The sequence below is a fragment of the Toxorhynchites rutilus genome, chromosome 2, assembly GCF_029784135.1.
Source record: "Toxorhynchites rutilus septentrionalis strain SRP chromosome 2, ASM2978413v1, whole genome shotgun sequence".
NCBI classification, from domain to species: domain Eukaryota; kingdom Metazoa; phylum Arthropoda; class Insecta; order Diptera; family Culicidae; genus Toxorhynchites; species Toxorhynchites rutilus.
Genome location: NC_073745.1, coordinates 223,395,253 through 223,417,425, shown reverse-complemented (window position 1 = coordinate 223,417,425; position 22,173 = coordinate 223,395,253). Strand labels below are relative to the sequence as shown.

Sequence of the window (22,173 nt, the reverse complement as noted above, 5' to 3'; positions counted from 1 at the left end):
TCAAAGCATCTTTATGATCATTTTTCAAGCCTTGAACGCTTTTATTTTTGAATTGTTGTCTTTTATGTTATGTATAATTGTTATAACAAAGCTTCTTACATTGCGCAATGTAAAAAGCATACCCCACACCACCAGGGCCCGAAATCTTCGACGGTGAAAAATGAAGACCGAATCTACTCCCAGTAACTCCGCTTCGACTAGAGCTGCTTCGGCAGTCACCTCCAACAAAAAAATGACTTGACTAGAAAATGAATTGACTAGCGTTGACTAGCGAGGATGACTGGTGAGCTAGTCCAGTCAGTGGTTATTTTAACTGACTCGACCAATGAATACAAATCTGCCTCTTCATTCAACTGACTTCAATCCACATTTCCATTTCCCCCTAACAATAATGTTGTACCACCGTATGCAATCTTATTGTACGTCCATATAAAGTGGAACGAAAATTTGATTCCTGATGCAAAAAAGTAGTTACCCCATCAATGGACGGTTTATTTTCTACCCATCGTGAACTCAAACCAACGAACTGAGACATTTATCAAGTATGCTATAAAGGTCCTCGCGTTAGTATTAGTTAGTATTAGGCGTGCAAAATAGCACACACACAGCACACTATTTTATACGTGTGAATAATTTTTGTGTACGAAAAAAAAAATCTAGCTCACCTGTAGCGTTTGTCAAATCACGGTGAACTCAAACATCGATGCATGCATTAAGATACATGGGAAAGAGAGCGAGAAACGAGTTCGTTTTGGTGGAAGTCACTTCAAAATGCAATGAGGACAATTTGACTGGGAAGAATGAATTGATATAGTCGAGTAGGTAGAGGGAGATAGCGACTAAACGCCCGACTGACTGTTCTGTCGTTTTGGCGGAGAAACTGCGTGAAGAAGCCAAAAGCCATTACTAACTGACTACGGATATAGTCAGTCGGTTAGTCAGCCGACTATCCTCAGTTAACAATGACTATGCTGAGCCCTGTACACCACAATGAAGCATTGTAAGCAAATTGGTACTTTCACTACAGTTCTGGCTTTACGTGGAATCCACGTCGTGGATACCATCGATATCGTCCAATTTGTCGACTTTATAATAACTATGCCAATAAATGATACTGAAGCAAACATTATGCTTCAAAATTGGACCTCTAAATTATTTATACAGATTTTCTGAGGAAAAACTAAGATAAAGAGATTTTTTGAGACCAAAAACACAGATTTTATTATGGCAACCCTGGTCACGACGCGATATATCGTTCTTCCCACTGTTGATTTGTGAATTCCGTGACATAGCCCGGTACCATTATAATGGCTTCCCTGTCCGAGCTAATGTAAGGTTGAACACAATTGATGATGTGGCTTGAGTGCACCTCCACGATTTGGAAGCTCGATGTCAGGACCAATTAGCCGCAAAATTTCCTCTATTTTTGCAGGAGTCATCCGAAACGCTGCCTAAAAATCAACTTCATGATTAAAAGTGAAATTTGTTCTTAGTGCGTCATATTTCACTCTATAGTATTTTTGTTTACACAAAATAACACTTTCTTCGTCACTCGATTCGTCCAAATACGGTACATTTCCGTACTCGCAAATTTCAAAAGAAATATCGAAATAAAAAGACGAACTTGTAAATAAAAACACGTGTCCGCTCGAAGTTGTAGAAACTTATAATTTGCTCTTGTATTTTGTTTATGCAATATTCACTTGTAATATGAATTAAAAAAATCTCGACGTTCTTGAAATTTCATATGAACATATATACAATTGCAAGATAATAATAAGAAGATGCTCAGCAGAGATAGAAATTTTCGGACACAACAATTATTTTCATGTTGAAAACATTTGAACGAAGTAAATCTTTATTCAATGAAAACATACTTCTTGTCATAAATTAAAAACAACTTATCCAGTATTGAGAAATGTTATATCGTTCACGAATACTTACACCGCCTGACCGAGGGCTGACAATGTTTCATTACTTTGAGTCACCGTTGTCGGGTAACTTGCTATGCTAGATAAAGTTTCCATCGAATTACTCATGGAAGCCGACGTAGTTTGTAATGCCTTATATCCATCCAGCTTGATAATTTCCTGCTCCCTCTCCGAACCACATTCACACGCCACATATATGCTGGTTCGTGCGAAATCCAGGAATGCCAAAAGTCGTGGTGCCTTAAGATTAACAAAAGCTCGTCGTTCCTCTGATGCTACCTTGCGCTCCAACTCCTTAGTGTATGATTTGCTTACATAGAGAACTTGAACGCAATCCGAGTGTGCTATGAACAGACAAGAATCGCGATACTTCACGTCTAGCGGCTCCTGCAACCAGTTTATATTGTCCGGACGTGAGCGACAACCAAACTCATCCACGAATATTCCAACCTCCTTGAAACAAAGCAAAAGCTCTTGGCTGTTCACTTTGAAGGCAGCCATTGGAGTGCACGATCGAATATCCCTCAGGCTGGTATCGGACATATCCAGGAATTCCTCCGCCCCAAATGATCCGAGATCGATTTCGAAGAATTTATCCGAGCTCACGATTGCTGTATGTTTAGTGAAAAGCACTGAAGAAACGGGCAGCACTGTATCCAAACCACGCACGGGTTTGAACCGTCCCAAGTTTGTGTCAAATTTAAGTATTACTATTCTGGAGGATGTTGCCGCTATTGCGACCGCATCGGATAGTTGCTGGGGCAGAACGTTATCCATCATGCGCACCAGATGCCAACGCTCGCTGTGCGTTCGGTTGGCTATCGAGAGATCTAGCACGAATGTCTCCAGCTTCGGGGACAGGCAAGATGATGCCTGAGCCCGGTTTTGTAGGTGCCGTAAGTCGCATTGGTACAGATACTCACCATCGTTTCCAATGATGATCGCCTTTGGAATGCTTTGCGAAATTGTGAATGATTTTACATTGGAGATGCCTTTGATTTGCACAATATCCGATGTTTCCATGTTGTAGGAGTATAGACCACTATCACAAGCTGAAATGGGAAATGTTAGCGTTATACAGTTTTCTCATGTCAGTCATTCCATGACAAGCCAATATAGTGGTTCTCAGATTTTCCTGAAAAGTTGTAGTTTTGCTCCTTATCGCAAAATATTAGACCCATTTTTTTATTTATTTTTTATTTTTTTCATTTCCATTTAAGGGTGGTTCGAAAAATCGTTTTTTTCCGCCTTTTTAGAAAGTTCATAACTTTCGAACTACTTATAGACATATGAAATTAAAACCAATGAACAATACAATGCAAATACACTCGCAAAGAAATTGGTTTTTGTTTTCGTAGTTATTGATTGTATTTGTTATTTATAATTTACCTGGTAAAAGATAGAGATTTTTTACTTGAAAGCTGGTGGTTTTTACACAACATATCCAAAAATCAGAGAAGCGTTTTTTCTTTTTTGAGTTATGAATTTTAAAAGTTAACATGCTTTCAATCTTCATTCATTATTCCTATGAGCCTACAATGATTCAAAACGACCGTAACATGGTTACATTATCGATACTAATTATAATTTCTAATCCCAAACTGGTGGCTAAAAATGATTGTTATCATACAAAAATTCGAATTTTGCAAAATTCATAAAAATTCGATCTTCCACAAAGTTCGTCAAAATAGTTTTACCATCTTGGACTCATTTTTTAAATTTTCTACGTGACTTCCATTTTATATGATTTTTTTTTAATTAAAAAATAAATATTTTTCATATTGCAAATTAAAGTTTTTTTTGTATATAAAAAAGAGTACTAATTTTTTCTCAGTGTATATTTATTTCACGTTTTAACATCACTACTCTGTAACTCTTTCTAGGACACTATTTTGGTAAGACTCATAGTTTTTGAAATATAAATTATCAAAGATTTCCCTTAGAAAATCGCAAAAATGCAAAAATGAGGCAAAAAATTGGAAAGCGAGAGCATTACGTTTGATGTGCGAGGATATGTGCGCTAATATCTCTTTGCCGGCTGAACGAAATACTATGACAATTACTTTCGAAAGATAAGAATTATGTTCGTTTCTTATTGACCCAAAAACATTTTTCCATAGCTCAAAATCTGCATTGAAAGCATATTATTGACATAAGAAAATGCACAGGTATTGGTAAAATCACAAAAATCTGTAAATACACTTGAAAGCCAATCGAAATCAAGATGGTGTGGGATATAAGGCAGACATGGAAAAATATACATCTATATAGACATCATATTAATTATTCATTCATTGGATGTGTACTGACATCAACCCATTCCTTGTATAATGTGCACAACAGTATCTATAAACGCTATAAAATTGAAAATTTGTCTTCAAATGAAAGATTCTGCGATTCTCAGTCAATTTTCTATGATTAACGATTTGCCGTACATCTGGCATCACTACAAGAAAATAAGAGACATGAAAGAGAATTGAGCGGGAGAGATTTAGATTCTCTTTAACAGATGGTGCATTGCATCGAGTTATGAAATCATTCTGTAAACGATTTCTGGAGCGGTAGGTGTTTCTTGGATCGAAGGAAAATATTTCCAAGATAGCCTCTGAGTGTCCAACCCTGGTCACGACAGATGGGTCAGCGTTTGATGCATGTTCCTATTTCACTACCGTGTGTTCAAAGTGATGTGCAAAGTTGTCCACCTCATAATGCATTCTAGGAATAGTGCAGAGCTTACTCCGACGAGCAAAAGCACAGCAGGAGAGAAATACAAAATGTTGTAAAAAATAAGAAATGATTCTATTAATATAGTTCAAAGGTATCTGGAAGGATCCTTAAACAATAGTACAGAACGAGTAATTTTCATTTTGATTTGTATCAATTTCACGAAATTGTTACGATTTTGACGAAACGATTTTTCTTGCAGTCAGGGGGTGATTTTGCCTGCCATTTCGTACTCAGTACTCTTATGCTTTCTATGTTACAGATAATAGTAATATTTTTTTGAACATATAAAGCAGTTTTTATAAAAAAAACACTAAAATTGTCGAAACTCCATACTTCCACTGCAATTGACAGTCGGGGGAGAATGCCAAACAACTTCATGATTTTATTATACCTCTTTCCTGCTTACGCAAGCATATCTACTAAATGCCAGTAAAAAAAAGCGCGAATGTAGAATGCGTCTACTATTGCGCTGTTAACCCTTCGTAAAGACTAGGTTTACCTCCATGCAAAAGCAAACAACATATATTTACTGAAAAATCTACAGTGTCAAACATATCAAATACATGTTTGGTATCATAACCTTTCTAATTACTGCAATAATTTAAAATCTAATTGGCTGAATTGCATTTTTTTCCAAATTGTTCACGAAATTCCCTGATTTTCAAGGTTTTCCCAAGTAGTCACCACCCTGATAAACCCTTTTCAAGAATAAATCGTGATCGTATTAACACAATCAATCAATAATTACGAGAAAAACAAATATATGTTTCACGTAATATTTTGTCAACAAAAAAAAATAGACTAGATATGTCGAGAATAATTGGAATGTTACGAATTTTTGGAAAAAGTCATTTTTGACAAAATTGATTTTTCGGACCACCCAAAAATAGAAACCCTAATGAAAAAATGAAAAAATACGGGTCTAGAATTTCGCGATAAGGAACAAAACCAGAATTTTTCACGAAAATCTGAGAATAATTACTAGCGTATGTTTGATTTGTTGCTAACTTACCCAATAACACAACACTTTCGCTGACATCATAAACATCATTTATGGCTAACACTGGTTGCAGTCTTTTGGTTTTGAACAGCAGGTCTCCCACATACTTGTCCTCGTCATCGTCGGACTTCTCGTCCACCGTGCTGATTGGTTCTTCGGTAGCCTCCGAGTCGAATTGCGCAAGGCTAACTCTTTCTTGCAGCGATTCTCTGTCACTACTGTCTTCTACCAGTTCATTGGCCAGCGATTCCAAATCCCCCTCACCTCGACACTCATCGGTGGCGCCCGAGCGACATTTTCGGTGAACATTAGCTCCACAAACAACGCACTTCCAGTAGGGATGTCCTGTCAAGATGTGACGATCGCAAACATTGCACAGCTGAACTGGATTCTTCGATGAGGAAGTTTCCATGGTCATGTCGAATGAGTGAGCTTTCTTTTCACGGAAAGGAGACTTTCTGGGACTCATTTGAAATTCTTGCCGGGACGTAGCATGTTGCTCGGTCAACTTCGAAGGTGATCTCTCGGAAGTAAAATTCCCCCTTGATCTCTCCTCTACTATCTGCTGATTTTCTTCATCATGCTTTGCTTTCTTCAAAGTACCCTGCATGGCAATCATATCCGTTTTTGCCCGAAGCAGCTGCTCTTTCAGTTGGTTGGTACGTTGGCGCTCCTTTTGCAGCTCATCGTGTAACTTTTTGTAACTGGTTGTGTTTTCCACCATAATCGGATTCGGGGGGACATTCTCTTTCTTGTCATGACCTCCACTGCCAAATATTTTATCTGCCAGTGTTTTCTTCTTCTTGTGAGAACTTTCTTCCACACGTGACTGCAAATAGTCGATGAGTTTTTTATGCTGCGCGAGAGTTGCTTCAGATTTGATATCCCGTTCTGTGTAGAAAGTTTTTTGTTCCGTGAGAACTGTCTTAACATGGTCCAATTCGTTGTTCAATTGATTGATCTGATTTTTGTAGTCTTTTATCTCGTTTTCCTGTGTTGTAGTATATTCCTTAGCCAGGAATAAATCAGTAAGAATTTTGCTGTTTTCTTCCTTCAATATTAAATGTTCATGTTCGTAGTTGTTTACTAGTTTTTGGAGGTTACCGATGTCCAGATTCAGTATTTCAATACGTTCCTGAACTTCGAACAGGTTGCTGGTTTTCTCGATCAACTCTTTTTGCTGTTCGACCATCTGCTTCTGGAGGTCTTCGAATTTAGTTCTCAGTTCTTGGTATTCTACCAAAAGTTGGGAAGATTTAGATTCGCTCAATGTCTTCGATGATTTTTCGCACTCGAGCTCTTTTCTAAGTTTGGCCACTTCTTCATTCTTACCTTTCACTTGCTTCCACAAACCATCGATCTTTTCTTGACTTTCTTTATTTCTCCTCTGCTCTTTCTCCAATAAAATCTCTAGCTCAGTTAGCTGAGTTTCTGTGATATTACAAACACCCTTCAGCATGTTGAAATTTTTGGACACTGTGTTCAACTTTTCCTCTAGATCCCTGTTTAACTCATGCGCATCTGCCAACTCTTCCTGGCATTCATTCAGCTCCCGAAGGAGCCGAGAATTCTCCGATGCCGTCATTCTCAGCTTATCATTCGCTTGGCCAATCTTCTGCCTTGCTTCATCTAACTTTTCGTCCAAGCTTTGAATTTTGGCGGCAGCCGTAATCAGTTCCGTCTTTTCTGCAAGACGCCCCTTTTCAGAATAATCTCTAGAACTCTTCTCTCTCTTCAGCTCCTCTTTCAGCAAACGAATATCCTCCTTCAGATCATCAATCTGTTTCTCCTTGTTACATATGATTTCTTTCGTCTGACCAGCCCTGAAATCAACCTCCTCTTTTTCCTTCCGTATTTTATTCACCCTTTCATCCGCCTGCTCGACCCTTCTGCCAAGAATGCTGTTGTCTAACTTCACCTTCTCCAATTCTTTCTCCAACTTCCACAGTGACAAATTAGCGGTTCGTGCAGATTGCTTGTCCAGTATCGATTGCTCCCGAATGGCGCTCAGTTTATCTTCCAGCCGTTCGTTTTGTCGTTCCAGAATTGATGCGGAACCCGTCCCCGTCGAGCATTGGCTTGTTTTGAATTGGTCGATGATCTTCTCCAGGCGAGAAACGACCTCCTCCAGTCCATCGGCCCGCTTGCGTTGCAAATCCTCACTCTCTCTATAAAACGGAGGAGAAATAAAACGGAAATATATAAAAAATAATATCATTCGCTTCTTACAAGTTTTTCAAATGAAATTGGCTGTTGAAAAATGGTGTAACGAAGACACAACAACAAAACAATAAACGAACCGTTCCATCGGTATTGTTCGTTTCCATTCATTTGTTTCGTGTTTATAAATTTTCCCCATACACCTAATTAACAGAAGAGCAAATGTGACATTCGCAAATATCAGTAAGTTAATCTGAATCTTGATCACAAACAATCATCTCCTAATCAACTCTGCAAGCAACTTCAACATCTGGAAAAATGAAACACAACTCACACTTTTCAACCGCAATTAAAGCAAATAAAGCTGTGTATATCGCATATCGTTAGATCAACTGTTATTAACAACAGTAAAGAGATTCGTAGACTGGCACGATAATAAAGACAACGACAACGGCATATCTGTTGTGTTTTGGTTGGTTTTGTGTAGATAAAATAACACACATGAAAAATTATCAATCTTCTCGTCAGTGAGGATACTGAGAATAAACGTTATTGAAGCGAAACATAACCTTCAAACTGTTGTAAGCGGGGAAATGGGAGTTGTAAAAACTTGAACAGAACACCGAGAATGTTTTGAAAATCAGTTCGATTCATACTATCATTTAACCCTCCTGTACTCGCGTGCAAAATCATAACACGTATACTCGCGCACGGTGTCACAGACCGAAAGTTGAACTTCTCTGTAATGTTGTCATTGTGTATTTTGCAGGCTTTATTGGCATTTATTCGAAGAAGAGGGTATGATTGAATGAAAATACTCCAAAAAATATGTTTTCTTCGTCTTTATTATGTTTTGATAGTCATCTAATTCAGCCTCCTCAAAACAGAGCAATTTTTGATACTCCAACACAAATAACGAAATTCGAATTTTTCACTGTTATTTAAGCAACTTAATACAATTCATGGAAGTATAACAGTTATACAATCACATAAAAACGTATTAATCGATTGTGGTTTCATTGGAGTAAGAATCAGAACATAGCATAACTGCATGATCGAAATAAACTTATTTTTTACATTTCATGTAGTTGTTGCGTGTTTTCGGGTATTTTATCGAAGAGAAGAATGTATAACGACCTTCTAGATAATTAACAGATGATAAAGGTTCTGGAATATAAAGTTTCCATATTTCTAATATTCTTTGTGTCTGGTAAACTAAGAATTAAATCCTTTTTTTAGATGGGGCATAAAAAGATGATATAAAAGGGTTTCTAGGAACTTCCTTCTCATTTTCTTGTTTTTATGTCGATATTGTTCATTATAAAAAAATATCCCCGAAACTGTAATTGTTAAAAATTACCATAAGCCACCGAGTAGTTTCTAGTTTACTGTTTACAATTCTTCCACAAGTGAAATCCTTTGTGTATATGTATGACCATTATATTTTGCGAATAACTATACGAAAGTCAAACTTTTATATTTTTCTTTTGAACGTATGAAACTAACGACGGATATATCAACAAATAGTTAATATTATATATGGATCCGTCCAATCCTGTTACAAAAGGGACTGCAATCAAATAAGAATAGTCCGGTAACGATCATATGCATTATATTCAATCATTATTCCGCGCCACTAACATTAATTTATACATTTCATTCAACAATATTCTAGAATATGAAAAAGTTATAGGAAGTTGTATCAAAGATACGACCGCATTGTTGACGTAGAACTACGCTGTTATTTTATATAAGTCGCCATACATTGGTGGCTTGAAACTACTAGTAATATAAACACTTCTCATCATTTTGCGCTATTCTCATCGCTTCTGTTAATATTACTGGCCTCAAAAAAAGTTGCATTACTTTCTCATGCTCGAGAGAAGCGCAGCTGTCACCCTTAGTGGAGGAGGTTTTGCTACTGGCAAGCGAAACCTAATTACATACAAAATCCCAGAACGACATTTACTTTCATGGTGACTAAACAAGCGAAATAAACTCTTTTTGTTAATAACAACCTCGAAAACAGTAGCATTGCTTCATTATGATCAATATTAGCGCAAATGCAATCCTAGTTGAAGGCAGTTTTGCGACTGGCACGCGAACCCAAATAACTTATAACATTCCAGTAAGACATTCAAGATGCTTGATATTCCCCAAATATTTTTTTGGCGCACAAACTTAACGCCTGCTTCGCCATAACGTCAGTTTGATGCATTGATGCATTCTCAAAGGCACCAACGAAGCCCTTATGATGACGGAAAACAACCAATGTTAACAGCTTGGAAAAAGACTGAATTATGCCACACAGCTTGTACTCTGCTGTAACACCCATCGATGCGAATTCGCTGATAAGTTTGTCAAGAGCGACCGCCTTCACCACCAGCGGGGGGAGCTTCTTGGTTGCTGACTGGGTAACGACGTTTACATTTTCTGACTGACGCGCCGAAATCGCCTACTTCGCTGTTGTTTGATGCGGTGTCACACTCGCGAAGGCTCGCTTCGATGCGAGCGCTTTTCACTGCACCAACATCGCGTGCATCATTAGATGACGCTTGCCTCGAAATTTTATTGCCCCTGGCAATGCGTTCGTTTTTTGCAGGGCTCGAGCCTGCCTTCCTCTTCTTCGTGCTCATCACAAACTACGCGAAGCGTCCAACTTATGATGCGGAAAGAAAAACACAATACGAATAATGCGAAAAACGAACAGAAAAACCAAACGACGATATCCAAGTTGGATTACCACTGGTGGGGTCCAATCTTAGATCGAAGCGCAGCGAAAGCAAAGTGAACTGGATTGCTCAACAGTCCGATGCCGAATGAAAGTTTGTTTCAGCGAGATTCACTGTTTATACTCTAGGCAAGTATTCCCCTTCATTCTTCTACTTTTGCTTTGTTCACGGAGACTTTCAATCCTACGATTTCCCCTCCGTTGGTCGTCGATAAGTTGCTCGTTATTGACAGCTCTGTTCGGGAAAGCACACAAATGGACAGAACAAATGTATGGGGAAATGGAAACTCTTAAAGTTTTCATGAATTTTAACCATTTACAAACCAGGGATTCTAATGTATAGCATATTAAACAAATCTTACGGAATTTCCGATTTGTTTAGTATGTAAATCGCCAGAATCCGTTCGCGACAAAAAAAGTTATTAACGCTAACTTTATTTCATAAAAACGTGACCTGTTTTCTGATTTGGCATCCTTAATGAAAGACGTAGTTCTACGTTAAAAAGTCACTTGTCCGAAAAAATTCCTCCTATACTCGCGTCGGTGTGTCAGACCGAAAGTGTAAAAAAAGTGGCACACGTCCAGTTTATACCAACACATGCGATACGCTAAACGGTGACGAACGACGAATAACGACGCTAGAGAGAATCGCAAAGCCGTAGTGTTGATATTTTCTGAAAAATCAACGAATTATTGATTTCTCGGTCTGACAGACCAATGCGCGAGAATAGGAGTGCTAACATCGTTTTCTTCATATTATTCGTACCCGTCACTGACGATGACCAAATCGAACGCTGATTAACATTCATGTACTCGCGCGCAAAACAATAACACGTATACTCGCACACAGTATCACAGACCTTGAACTTATCTGTAATATTACTATTGTGTAATTTTTATGCTTCTTTGGTGTTTATTTTAAAATGATGGTATAAAAGGGTAAACTCCACAAATAACATACGCACATAGGGATGAAAAAACAGTCATAATTATAAATGACCATCCAATAACGAAAATTGTTATTTTAGGTACCTGCCACCATATAAACAAAGTTTCAAAAAATCGGAGAAAGTCGAGACAGAGGCCGGTAAATTTGGCGTGGAATTGCTCTGTATAGTATGTTTGTCCTTGGGTACGAATTGCTCGTTGTTGGCCGCATATCATTCCTGAGACATTCTCACGCAGTTGCAGAAAACGATGTCTGTCCCAAAACAGAACGGTACAATCGTGTTAATAAAAACTGTGTCAGCCGGGCATTATAGCAAGAACTGCAAGATGACGCGACGTAAACAAGGAATTCAAAGCCCAACTTGACTCTATTACATAGAATACTTATTTGGTACGGAAATGTTAATTTTCATGTGAATTTGTATTTTTAAAATGTGAAAATTCATTGCCATTTCCGCTACAGACCAACGAAACACAAAATTTCAGTTTTTTTCTGATTCAGAACTAAGTTTTTATGATTCCAAAATGAATTCTACTAGATTTTTTCCACTTTTGAAATACACGAAAATAACATAGATTATATTGATGTAAGCAAAACAAAATTGCAGTTATCGTATCGAAAGAAAGCCAGTAACTGAGATGCACACATTCGATTTGCATTTCACCCAAGTGAAAAAAATACAGTTTTCGTCGAATTTCAAACGACCCACGGTTGTTATCAGTAATTCAATATTTCATTAAAAACAATACACAAAAAGGAAACGATAGCTTAAGAGCAGTTGTGTTGTTCGTCGTGAGATACGAGATACGACTGATGTTTTTGAATAACGTGATGATTTTTTTTTTTTAATTCGTTTATTTTTACAGGCTCAGTTACTTAAGTTTAAAGGAGCCGAATTCTTAAATATAATTTTAAAACTATATATATAAACAATTTTCTTACATCTATGGTTAGTAAGGTGGAAAACCGATTACTCGCGGTGTACTCGAGTTTAGAAGGGTGACATATTTTTAGGAGAAGGATGGGATATAAGGAAATTGTAACAATGTTGATGAACACTCAATTTATAAATCTATTCGTATATCTATAGTGTATTTACATTTCAACTTATTCTACTATTTATAGCAAGGGGACGAATTACCCGCAAAGGAAGGAAAGGAGGGTATAAGGATTTAGGGGCAATCACACACGAAGATCTATAGCTTTAAGGAAAACATATATATGGGACATGTAATCAAGGTCTAACCGAGCCAACACATCTCTCACCGGCACATTGGGCTGTCTTTCTCGGGCCCGAAGGGAGTTTTTTAAATTCGATCTGGCGACCAGATACACCTCGCACGACCAAACAATGTGCTCGATGTCGTGATAACCTTGGCCACAAACGCAGAGATTGCTGCTGGCAAGATTGAAACGGAAGAGTAGTGCATCTAACGAACAGTGATTGGACATGAGTCGGGAGAAGGTGCGAATAAAGTCCCGACTCAAGTCTAGACTTTTGAACCACGGTTTGAGGCTAACCTTAGGAATAATCGAGTGAAACCAACTGCCCAATTCATCTTCATTCCACTTGCGTTGCCAGTTAGCGATGGTATTTTTGCGGACTAAAGAATAAAATTCATTGAAGGCGATTTGACGCTGATAAATATCCCCTTCAATTGCACCTTCCTTTGCTAATGAGTCAGCCCTCTCATTACCCGGAATGGAGCAATGTGAAGGGACCCAGATAAAGGTAATGACATAACATCGTCTGGATAAAGCACTCAAAATTTCTCGTATTCTCTCAAGGAAGTACGGCGAGTGCTTTTCCGGCCTCACTGAACGGATAGCTTCGACAGAGCTAAGACTATCCGTTACAATGTAATAGTGTTCAACAGGTCGTGAGGCGACGCTGTCCAGCGCCCAATGAATTGCTGCCAATTCAGCAATATACACTGAGCAAGGATTCTGAAGACTGTGTGAGGTGCTAAAAAATTCGTTGAACACTCCAAATCCTGTGGACTCGTTTATGGTGGACCCATCAGTAAAGTACATATTATCACAACTGATACACCCATACTTTTCATCGAAGATCGTTGGAGCGATCCTCGATCGTTGGTAATCTGAATATCCATGGATATCTTGCTTCATGGACAGATCAAAACGCACAGAGGAATTGATGTAGTCAGGGAAACAAACACGGTTGGGAATATACGAAGAAGGATCAACCTGCATGGAGATGAATTCATGATATGAACTAATGAATCCGGAGTGAAAATTTAGCTCGATCAGCTGCTCAAAATTTCCGATCACCAATGGGTTCATGACCTTACACCGGATGAAGAACCGAAGAGATAATAAATTGAAGCGATCTTTTAGTGGGAGTAGGCCTGCCAAAACCTCGAGACTCATGGTATGCGTTGAGGGCATACATCCCAACGCGATACGGAGACAAAGATACTGAATTCGCTCGAGTTTAATGAGGTGTGTTTTTGCAGCTGATTGAAAACAGAAACTGCCATACTCCATCACTGAGAGAATAGTTGTTCGATACAACATTATAAGATCTTCTGGGTGGGCTCCCCACCAGGTGCCGGTAATTGTACGGAGAAAGTTTATTCTTTGTTGGCATTTTTTACTCAGATACCTAATATGGGCCCCCTAAGTACATTTGGAGTCGAACCAGACCCCAAGATACTTGAATGACATAGCATGAGTGATCGGTTTACCCAAAAGTTGAAGCTTTGGTTTTGCTGGTCTATGCTTCCTAGAAAAAACCACCATCGCTGTTTTCTCCGTGGAGAATTCGATCCCTAGCCCAATGGCCCAGGTTGAAAAATTGTTCAAAATATCTTGTAAGGGTCCTTGCAGGTCGGATTCGTTTGATCCTACGACAGACACCACTCCATCATCTGCAAGTTGTCTTAGGTTGCTATTTTGTGTAAGGCAATTGTCGATGTCGCTTACATAGAAGTTGTACAAAAGGGGGTGATGGTTCTATTATCCTACGTTGTGTTTCTTCAGCTGTGGTGGGACAGCAACCGGGCAGCAATAAACAGCAGGGAAGAATTTTACATGCACTACACTTTATTTTTGGTGTTCCCTTAATGCGGGTCGAAAAACTACTAACTAGACCACTTCAAGCAGCCGGCCGGTCGGGTATACTGGCTGATCGGCTCGCGAAGTGAGAGCTGAGAGAAAGGAGAACTGGGCTAAAGTGCGCCCGCTAGCACCAGCCCCATAGATAAGATCAAAAAGGCTAATGCAGTGCAGCCAGAACCAACAGGGGGCTTAAACATGAGCCCTGGGGGAGGCCCATGTAAGAGACCCGACTTACTGCCGAATCTCCGTGAGAAAAGTTCAAATGTTTCTCACAAAGCAAGTTATATAACATATTATTCAATAGAGGTGGCAGACCCCGAGAGTGTAATTTGTCCGACAAAACCTCTATTGAAACAGCATCGAAGACCCCCTTTATGTCCAAGAATACTGAAGTCATTTGTTTTTTTTCGGCGTAAGCCATTTGAATTTCTGAAGAAAGCAACGCAAGACAATCATTCGTTCCCTTGCCCCTGCGGAACCCATATTGTGTATCTGAGAGCAGGCCATTCGTTTCAACCCATCGATCAAGGCGAAACAAGATCATTTTCTCCAACAATTTCCGTATACAAGACAGCATTGCTATTGGGCGGTACGAATTGAAGTCGGACGCGGGTTTTCCGGGTTTTTGAATAGCTATAACTCGTACTTGTCTCCAATCATCTGGAACAATATTATTCTCCAGAAACCGATTGAATAAATTCAACAAGCGATGTTTCGCCACATCAGGGAGGTTTTTCAGCAAGTTGAACTTAATTCTATCCGATCCCGGAGCAGAATTGTTACATGAGAGCAGAGCAAGAGAGAATTCTACCATCGAAAACTCGGAATCAAGATCGCAACTACCTTGTGGTATATCTCGAACAATTTTTTGCACAGGAGAGGAATCAGGACAAACCTTCCGTGCAAAATTAAAAATCCATCGATGTGAATATTCTTCGCTTTCATTCGTTGAAGAGCGATTTCTCATGTTTCGAGCCACTTTCCATAATTTTTTCATTGACGTTTCTCGTGACAAACCTCCCACGAAATTTCGCCAATAAGCACGTTTTTTCCCTTTGATTAAGTTTTTAAATTGATCTTCAAGGGCTAAATACGTTTGAAAATTTTCAGGGGTTCCACGTTTCCGAAAAGCTTTAAATGCATTCGATTTTTCTACATAAAGCTTTGAACATTGGCTATCCCACCATAGATTGGGTGGCCTTCGAGAAATGGTGGAACCTGGGATGGGTTTCATTTGAGCGCGAAGCGCGCTGTCATAGATCAAACGAGAAAGGAAGTTATACTCCTCCAATGGAGGTAAACCATCTCTGGAATTGATGGCTAGAGCAATCGCGTCCGCATATTTTTTCCAGTCAATGTGTCTTGTGAGGTCATATACCATGTTTATAGATTCAGAAGAATTCGACCCAATGGTGATGGAAATTTCGATTGGCAAGTGATCACTACCGTTGGGGTTCTGGATTACATTCCACTTGCAATCTAACGATAGTGAATTCGAGCAAAGCGAGAGGTCAAGAGCACTTGGGTTAGCAGGAGGTTTAGGTACACGTGTTGTTTCCCCAGTGTTCAAAACGGTCATATTGAAGCTGTTACAAAGGTCATATATCAACAATGAACGATTGTCGTCGTACTGTTCCCCCCAGGCAGTTCCGTGAGAGTTGAAGTCTCCCAAGATCAATCGTGGCTCAGGAAGGAGTGAGCACATGTCATCAAGTTGTTTGCGGCTAACCGCAGCTCTCGGAGGCCAATACAAGCTGACAATACAGAGGTCTTTGCCTCTGATGTTTGCATGACAAGCAACAGCTTCGATCCCTCCAATAGGTGGAAGGTCAATTCTAAAAAATGAGTGGCACTTATTGATCCCCAAAAGCACCCCTCCGTATCTATCATCACGGTCCAAGCGTATAATATTAAAATCGTGGAAAGAGATATCATCTCGCGAAGAAAGCCAAGTTTCGGACAGAGCAAAAACATCACAATTGAAGTTATGAATTAAAAATTTGAATGTATCCAATTTAGGGATAAGACTACGACAATTCCACTGTAATACAGTGATATCTCCGACCTCTCTATTTGAATTAGACATCAAGAGAGATAATCATTGCAAGGAGGGGCCATGTTTGCATCAATTGTTGCAAAATTGTCTTTAATACTGGAAGCATTGAGATGACAAGGGTTCTGATGGAGTCGGAAACATTAAAACACGTGAAGATTTGATCCAAAAGGTCAGACAACTTTATAAATCCCGATTGGGAAGTTGAGCTTGACGGCGAAACAGGGACAGTTGGGGTTTTTGATGTCCCCTCGAGTGCTGGGTAGTTCGAAGATGAAATATTCCCACGAAAGCCAGGAGGAACCTGGTTTTGTTTGTCCGCTGCACTCGATTTTTTAGGCAAGCTAACAGAGGATATAACCGTGGGGACTTGTTCTTGAACTTTGGGAGTGGTCACATTTTTGCGCCGGGGATTCCCTTTGAAAATAAACGGTGTGCCCCCGCTAGCTGCGTCCGCTTCCATTTCATCAACTGGCAACGTGGAAAAGGTATTGTGTGTTGAGATTGGTTGTTCTTGTTGTTGGGTCAGTGGCGAAGCGCCCTTCAAAATTTCCGCAAATGTGCGCTTCGAGCGTTCCTTTAAAGAGCGCTTCTGTTTCTCCCAGCGACTCTTGTAATTTTCACAAACTGAGAGCTCGTGTGGGGATCCCCCGCAATATGGACATTTATGCTCAGTCGCACTGCAGGATTTCCCCTCATGTTGCTCTCCGCAAGTGGCACAGCGCTCCTTGTTGGCACAATAATCCGAAGTGTGACCAACTGACTTGCATTTGTTGCAAGTCATGGGCTTTGGCACGAAGAGTCGCACAGGTAGTCTCAATTTGTCCACCATAACGTAGTCAGGGAGGGCGGCACCAGTAAAGGTGACTCGAAACGAGTCGGACGGCGTAAATTTAGTTTGGTCCCCATCATGGGAATGTTTCCCGAGTTGGCGACAGTCCAAGATTTTCACTTCCATTGAGGGGAGCTTCTTGAACTTGCCTTTTCCTTCTGCTTTTATTTGTTCGCTCGTCAGACCCGTTTCAGTTATCACCCCCTCAATTTCTACGTTATGGGAGGGTATAAATGTTCGATATTCGAGAGTGAAATGTTGATCAGCAACAATCTCGTTTGCGTGTTTCCGTTCATTCACGATAACTCGCAATTTGTTCGGTCTAACCCTGCGAATTTCAGATACAGAAGTGTATCTCAGTGGAGGCGATCTGGCGTAGTGGTAACATCCATGCCTCTCACGCTAAAGGTCACGAGTTCAATTCTCACTCCCGACATTCTTCCAAAAATGGAAGTATAAGTGACGAACCAGCCAAATGAGTTGAAAGTCACTATAATACAGAAAAAAAAAAAAAAAAAAAAAAGAAGTGTATCTGGCCAGATCTTTCATGATCTGAATCACGTTAAGGTTTTTTCCTTTCGGTTTGGGCCGGAGGAAAACAACCCAAGGACCAGTTCCAGGTGCATCTTCTGGATAAACTCTGACACGTGGAGCGGAGACAACAGAGGGGGAAGACGAGGACGAGGACGAGGACGAGGATGAGGATGAGGACGAGGATTGGGTTGGATCGGAAGCATCAGAAGGGGAAAGCGAAATCGATGATGGGAGAGGGGGAGTGGAAGTAACAGTGGGTTGAGAAGGGAGGCTTGCAATTTTCTTAGAGGGGGGCTTGGTAGGATGAGCGGATTCGTCCCCAGAAGAATTATCTTCCTTATTAGGGACTCGTTTATGTTTTTTCCCAGATCTTGTATGAGATTCATTATCGGAGATCTCCATCTCTGGAGATCCTCCACTATTCTCCATTTTACAAAAATTTCTGTCTTATTTCTAAATTATTATTGATTTTACCAATAATCTTAAAAAAAATAGCAAAAAAAAATTATGATAATAATATTAAACAATGAACAAATGAATTGAATAATAATATTAATAATAAATATGTGTACCTTAATATATAAGATGTTCCAATAATGCGCTCTACTGCCCTAATCAGGGAGAGACAGAGGCTACGCGCTACGGAGACAACACAATAGCGCAAGAATAGCTTACGCAGCCACGTGATGATGAATCCCGTTTGCGACAGTCACGCGATGGCGATCCCGTTATGCCGAATCAGTTCAACAGCCGCAATCCGGCTCGCTGCAAGAGCGCTGCTTCCTTTGTTCCTTCGTTCCACTTCACAAAAGGTCAGGTCGAAAGCGGACAGCAATGACCTTCACTCGTACAAAATTCACTCGTACCAATAGCACAATAGCAAAAGTGGCAACGCACAATACCGACACTGAACTTTACTCGTCAAGAGTTGGATAGCGAATGCAACGTGATGATGCTTTAAATAGTTTTTATACGCTATCAGCAGCGTACTGTGCGGGCGGCATTTGCCGGGGAATTTGTAAAAAAACATCCATCATGAGCAGTAGTCTCTCTTTGATTATCTCAAAATTGAAACACCCAACATCATTTTACTCCAATACCCTTTTGATTTTTCCGCTACGCATGCCTGGGTGCCCTTCCATGGTATGCGATGATTTACAGTTATTGCTTAAACTGCATTATAAGAACGCATATTTCTAAGGGAGAATGTCTATTCTCCCTTCCCGTGCACTCGTGGCCGAGTGGTTAGCGTCTCACATTATCATGACGGGTGTTCGTGTTCGATTCCCGTTCTGGCCGGGGGATTTTTCGTCAAAGAAATTTCCTTCGACTTGCACTGTGGTCACGCGTATTCAAGAGCTTGCCCCTCGGAATACATTCAAGGCGTGTTATTTGTTAGTTAGTTAGTAAATACGTTGAGACGGCAAAAGTTCCACAGGGGGAACGTTAACGCCATTCAAGAAGAAGATTCTCCCTTCTTCGCACCGTGGTATTGGAATGAAAGAGTCAACTACTCTGGTTTACACAAAAGTAATAATGGCACATCTCTAGGGATTCCAAATATGACTTATTTCAAGCGAAAGTGAAATTTTTCGACGTTAAAGTGTAAGTTTATTGGCTATTTTGAGTACAGTGAAGTAAAAATCGTGATTTTTGTAGATTCTAGTTGAAGATTCACTAGGAATTGTTTAATGATATTGCAGCGAAATTAAAAAAGTTGTTGGGAGCCACAGAACGAATTGCTTTGCTTATCAGCTTTAATTTGACTGATAGAAACATTCAAGTTTATTATGTATTTTTTGGAAAAAATTAAGAATAACACCTTAAAAATAACTAACATTTAAGTATTTCGCTTCTAAAATGGTACTCGAATCTGCTGATTCGAAAGTTTTACAACTGTATCCTGTATCAAATTCTCTCATATTTCGAATGGAATTCTACCTAGCGTGATTTTGGAATCAGCGCCTGTTTAAGGCAATCAGAGCCCGAAACAGAGAAAAAGTTCAATAAACCTGTCAGTAAGGATTTTTTTCCATCAAATATGATCCTCTATCACCTACCGAAAGAATTCGGATTTTTTTTATATAAGAAAGGTTTGTTATGATTTTAAGGGGATGAATCAAAAATAATTTATATTCAATATTCAAAATTTTATATTCAAAAAACTGAAAAATATATATTGAAAAATACGTTTTCTCGAGGTCTGCAAAGTAGGCCTCCGTGGCGGCGATGACCTCCTCATTCGACTCAAATTACTGCCCGACGTGTGACTTTTTCAAGTTTGGAAACACAAAAATAGTCCCACGGGACCAAATCTGGAGAATCCGGTGGATGGGGCAGTAGTTCGTAGTACAAATCGACCTATTTGGCCGTGGCGACGGTGGAATTTCCATTTTTTCCTATTTTCCAAAATCCGCGGACACGCTCGCTTCCACACACGGTCAAAACAAAACTACGAGTCCGATTCGGCTGAAATGTTGACAGTAGCCGTTTACGAGATTGTATTACACGATAAGTAATCTTCATTATGACACCATCGGGCGATGGACTTATCGGACCGCCCTCGTATAATTGAGTCCGTCCCGTACCGTCTAGCAGGACATGTTCTGATTTTGATATTCTTCTGGGGCTTCCTGATTTATTTTTCATATACAGTGGAACCTCGATTATCCGCGAGCGGATGATCCGCGATGCGGTTTATCCGCGAAAGCGAGTTCCATAGTAATGCTATGGACTTTCCAGGAAATTATCAGTGAGGTGTAGGATTTTGCATTTTTGTTTTGGTAATGACTTTCACATCATTTGACATCTGGTGTACACAACCTTATAGATGGATAGTTTTATGATTCCTTTATTGATAAAACATAGTTATGCGATTTTCGTGATCCGCGGAAACCTAGCCAGACTATTCCGCGGATAATCGGGGTTCTACTGTACTGGCATTTGTCCTGATTTTTATAAGAAACTAGCTGACCCGGCAAACTTCGTCCCGCCTAAAATTTGTTTTTTTGTTATCAATACCTTCAAACATTCACATTTTCTTACTATGATCAACTTCATGGGTCCAATCGCAGAACTGTTCATTGATTGATCTTTTAGTCGAACCCGTTGAATTTACCTTTTACTATAAAATTCCTAGTATTTCTAACAAAACTCTTCATTATAATATCAGATTATTTTCAGACACAATTCTCGTTCAAGATTTTTCAACCAGTTACAAATAACATGTTCCTCCGTTACATGGAATAAATGCCTTATACAGAAAATATGATAGAATAAAGACAGTCCTAAATCGGACAATTCTTTCCTCGAGTTCTGCTCTTATCAACACATCCGGCGATCCTTTTTTGGTATAGATAGAAGGAGATATAGGAGGGCGTTTCATCACATTAAAATCCATTTCCAGTTTCGAACAAAGATCAATTTCAAATGGACTAACAGCACTTGTCTCTATGTAATTGTAGAACATATGGGAATTTAATTTTCCGAATTTTCCCTTTTTCCTTCAGAGTTTTCCGAAAATTTTCAATTGTCATGTTTGAAGGGGTGTCATACCATCATAGAAACATTTCTTATAGCCTAAAACCTTTACATCCCAAATTGTGCTTGATTAGTTCTCGAGTTATGCAGAAATTTGTGTTTCATTTGTATGGCACTATTGTGCACGACTTTTGATGACTCTGAAACCGCATAAAAGTGTCCTGTACTCGTACAGAACAGAAGCCATCCTCTCCGGAGTATTTTCTGCGCATGGATCATCCGAGAAATATATATGTTGAATCAAAAAATGTGAGTATTATGGGCTCTTGAAGTGCAAATAACGTACAACATGTTTTCATTTATTAATATCTCAAAGAAATGATAATCGTTTGGACCGTGATGACAAATACGGAGGGGTGCTATTGCCACTCATTTTTTCGAATTGACCTTCCACCTATTGGAGGGATCGAAGCTGTTGCTTGTCATGCAAACATCAGAGGCAAAGACCTCTGTATTGTCAGCTTGTATTGGCCTCCGAGAGCTACAGTTAGCCGCAAGCAACTTATTGACATGTGCTCACTCCTTCCTGAGCCACGATTGATCTTGGGAGACTTCAACTCTCATGGAACTGCCTGGAGGGAACCGTACGATGACAATCGTTCATTATTGATATATGACCTTTGTAACAGCTTCAA

General features: G+C 39.5%; 1 protein-coding gene across 1 annotated transcript in view; it reads right to left on the bottom strand.

The window, feature by feature from the left end:
- Positions 1–1,840: 1,840 nt before the first annotated feature.
- LOC129767598 (citron rho-interacting kinase) overlaps positions 1,841–22,173 on the bottom strand; it is a 42,647-nt gene continuing 22,314 nt past the window's right edge. Inside the window, exons 5-6 of the mRNA XM_055768639.1 lie at positions 5,671–7,826; positions 1,841–2,983 (exon numbers count right to left, since the gene is read on the bottom strand). Of these exons, the coding sequence (XP_055624614.1) occupies positions 1,941–2,983; positions 5,671–7,826 (3,199 nt within the window). The 3' untranslated portion in view covers positions 1,841–1,940. The remainder of the gene's footprint in view (positions 2,984–5,670; positions 7,827–22,173) is intronic.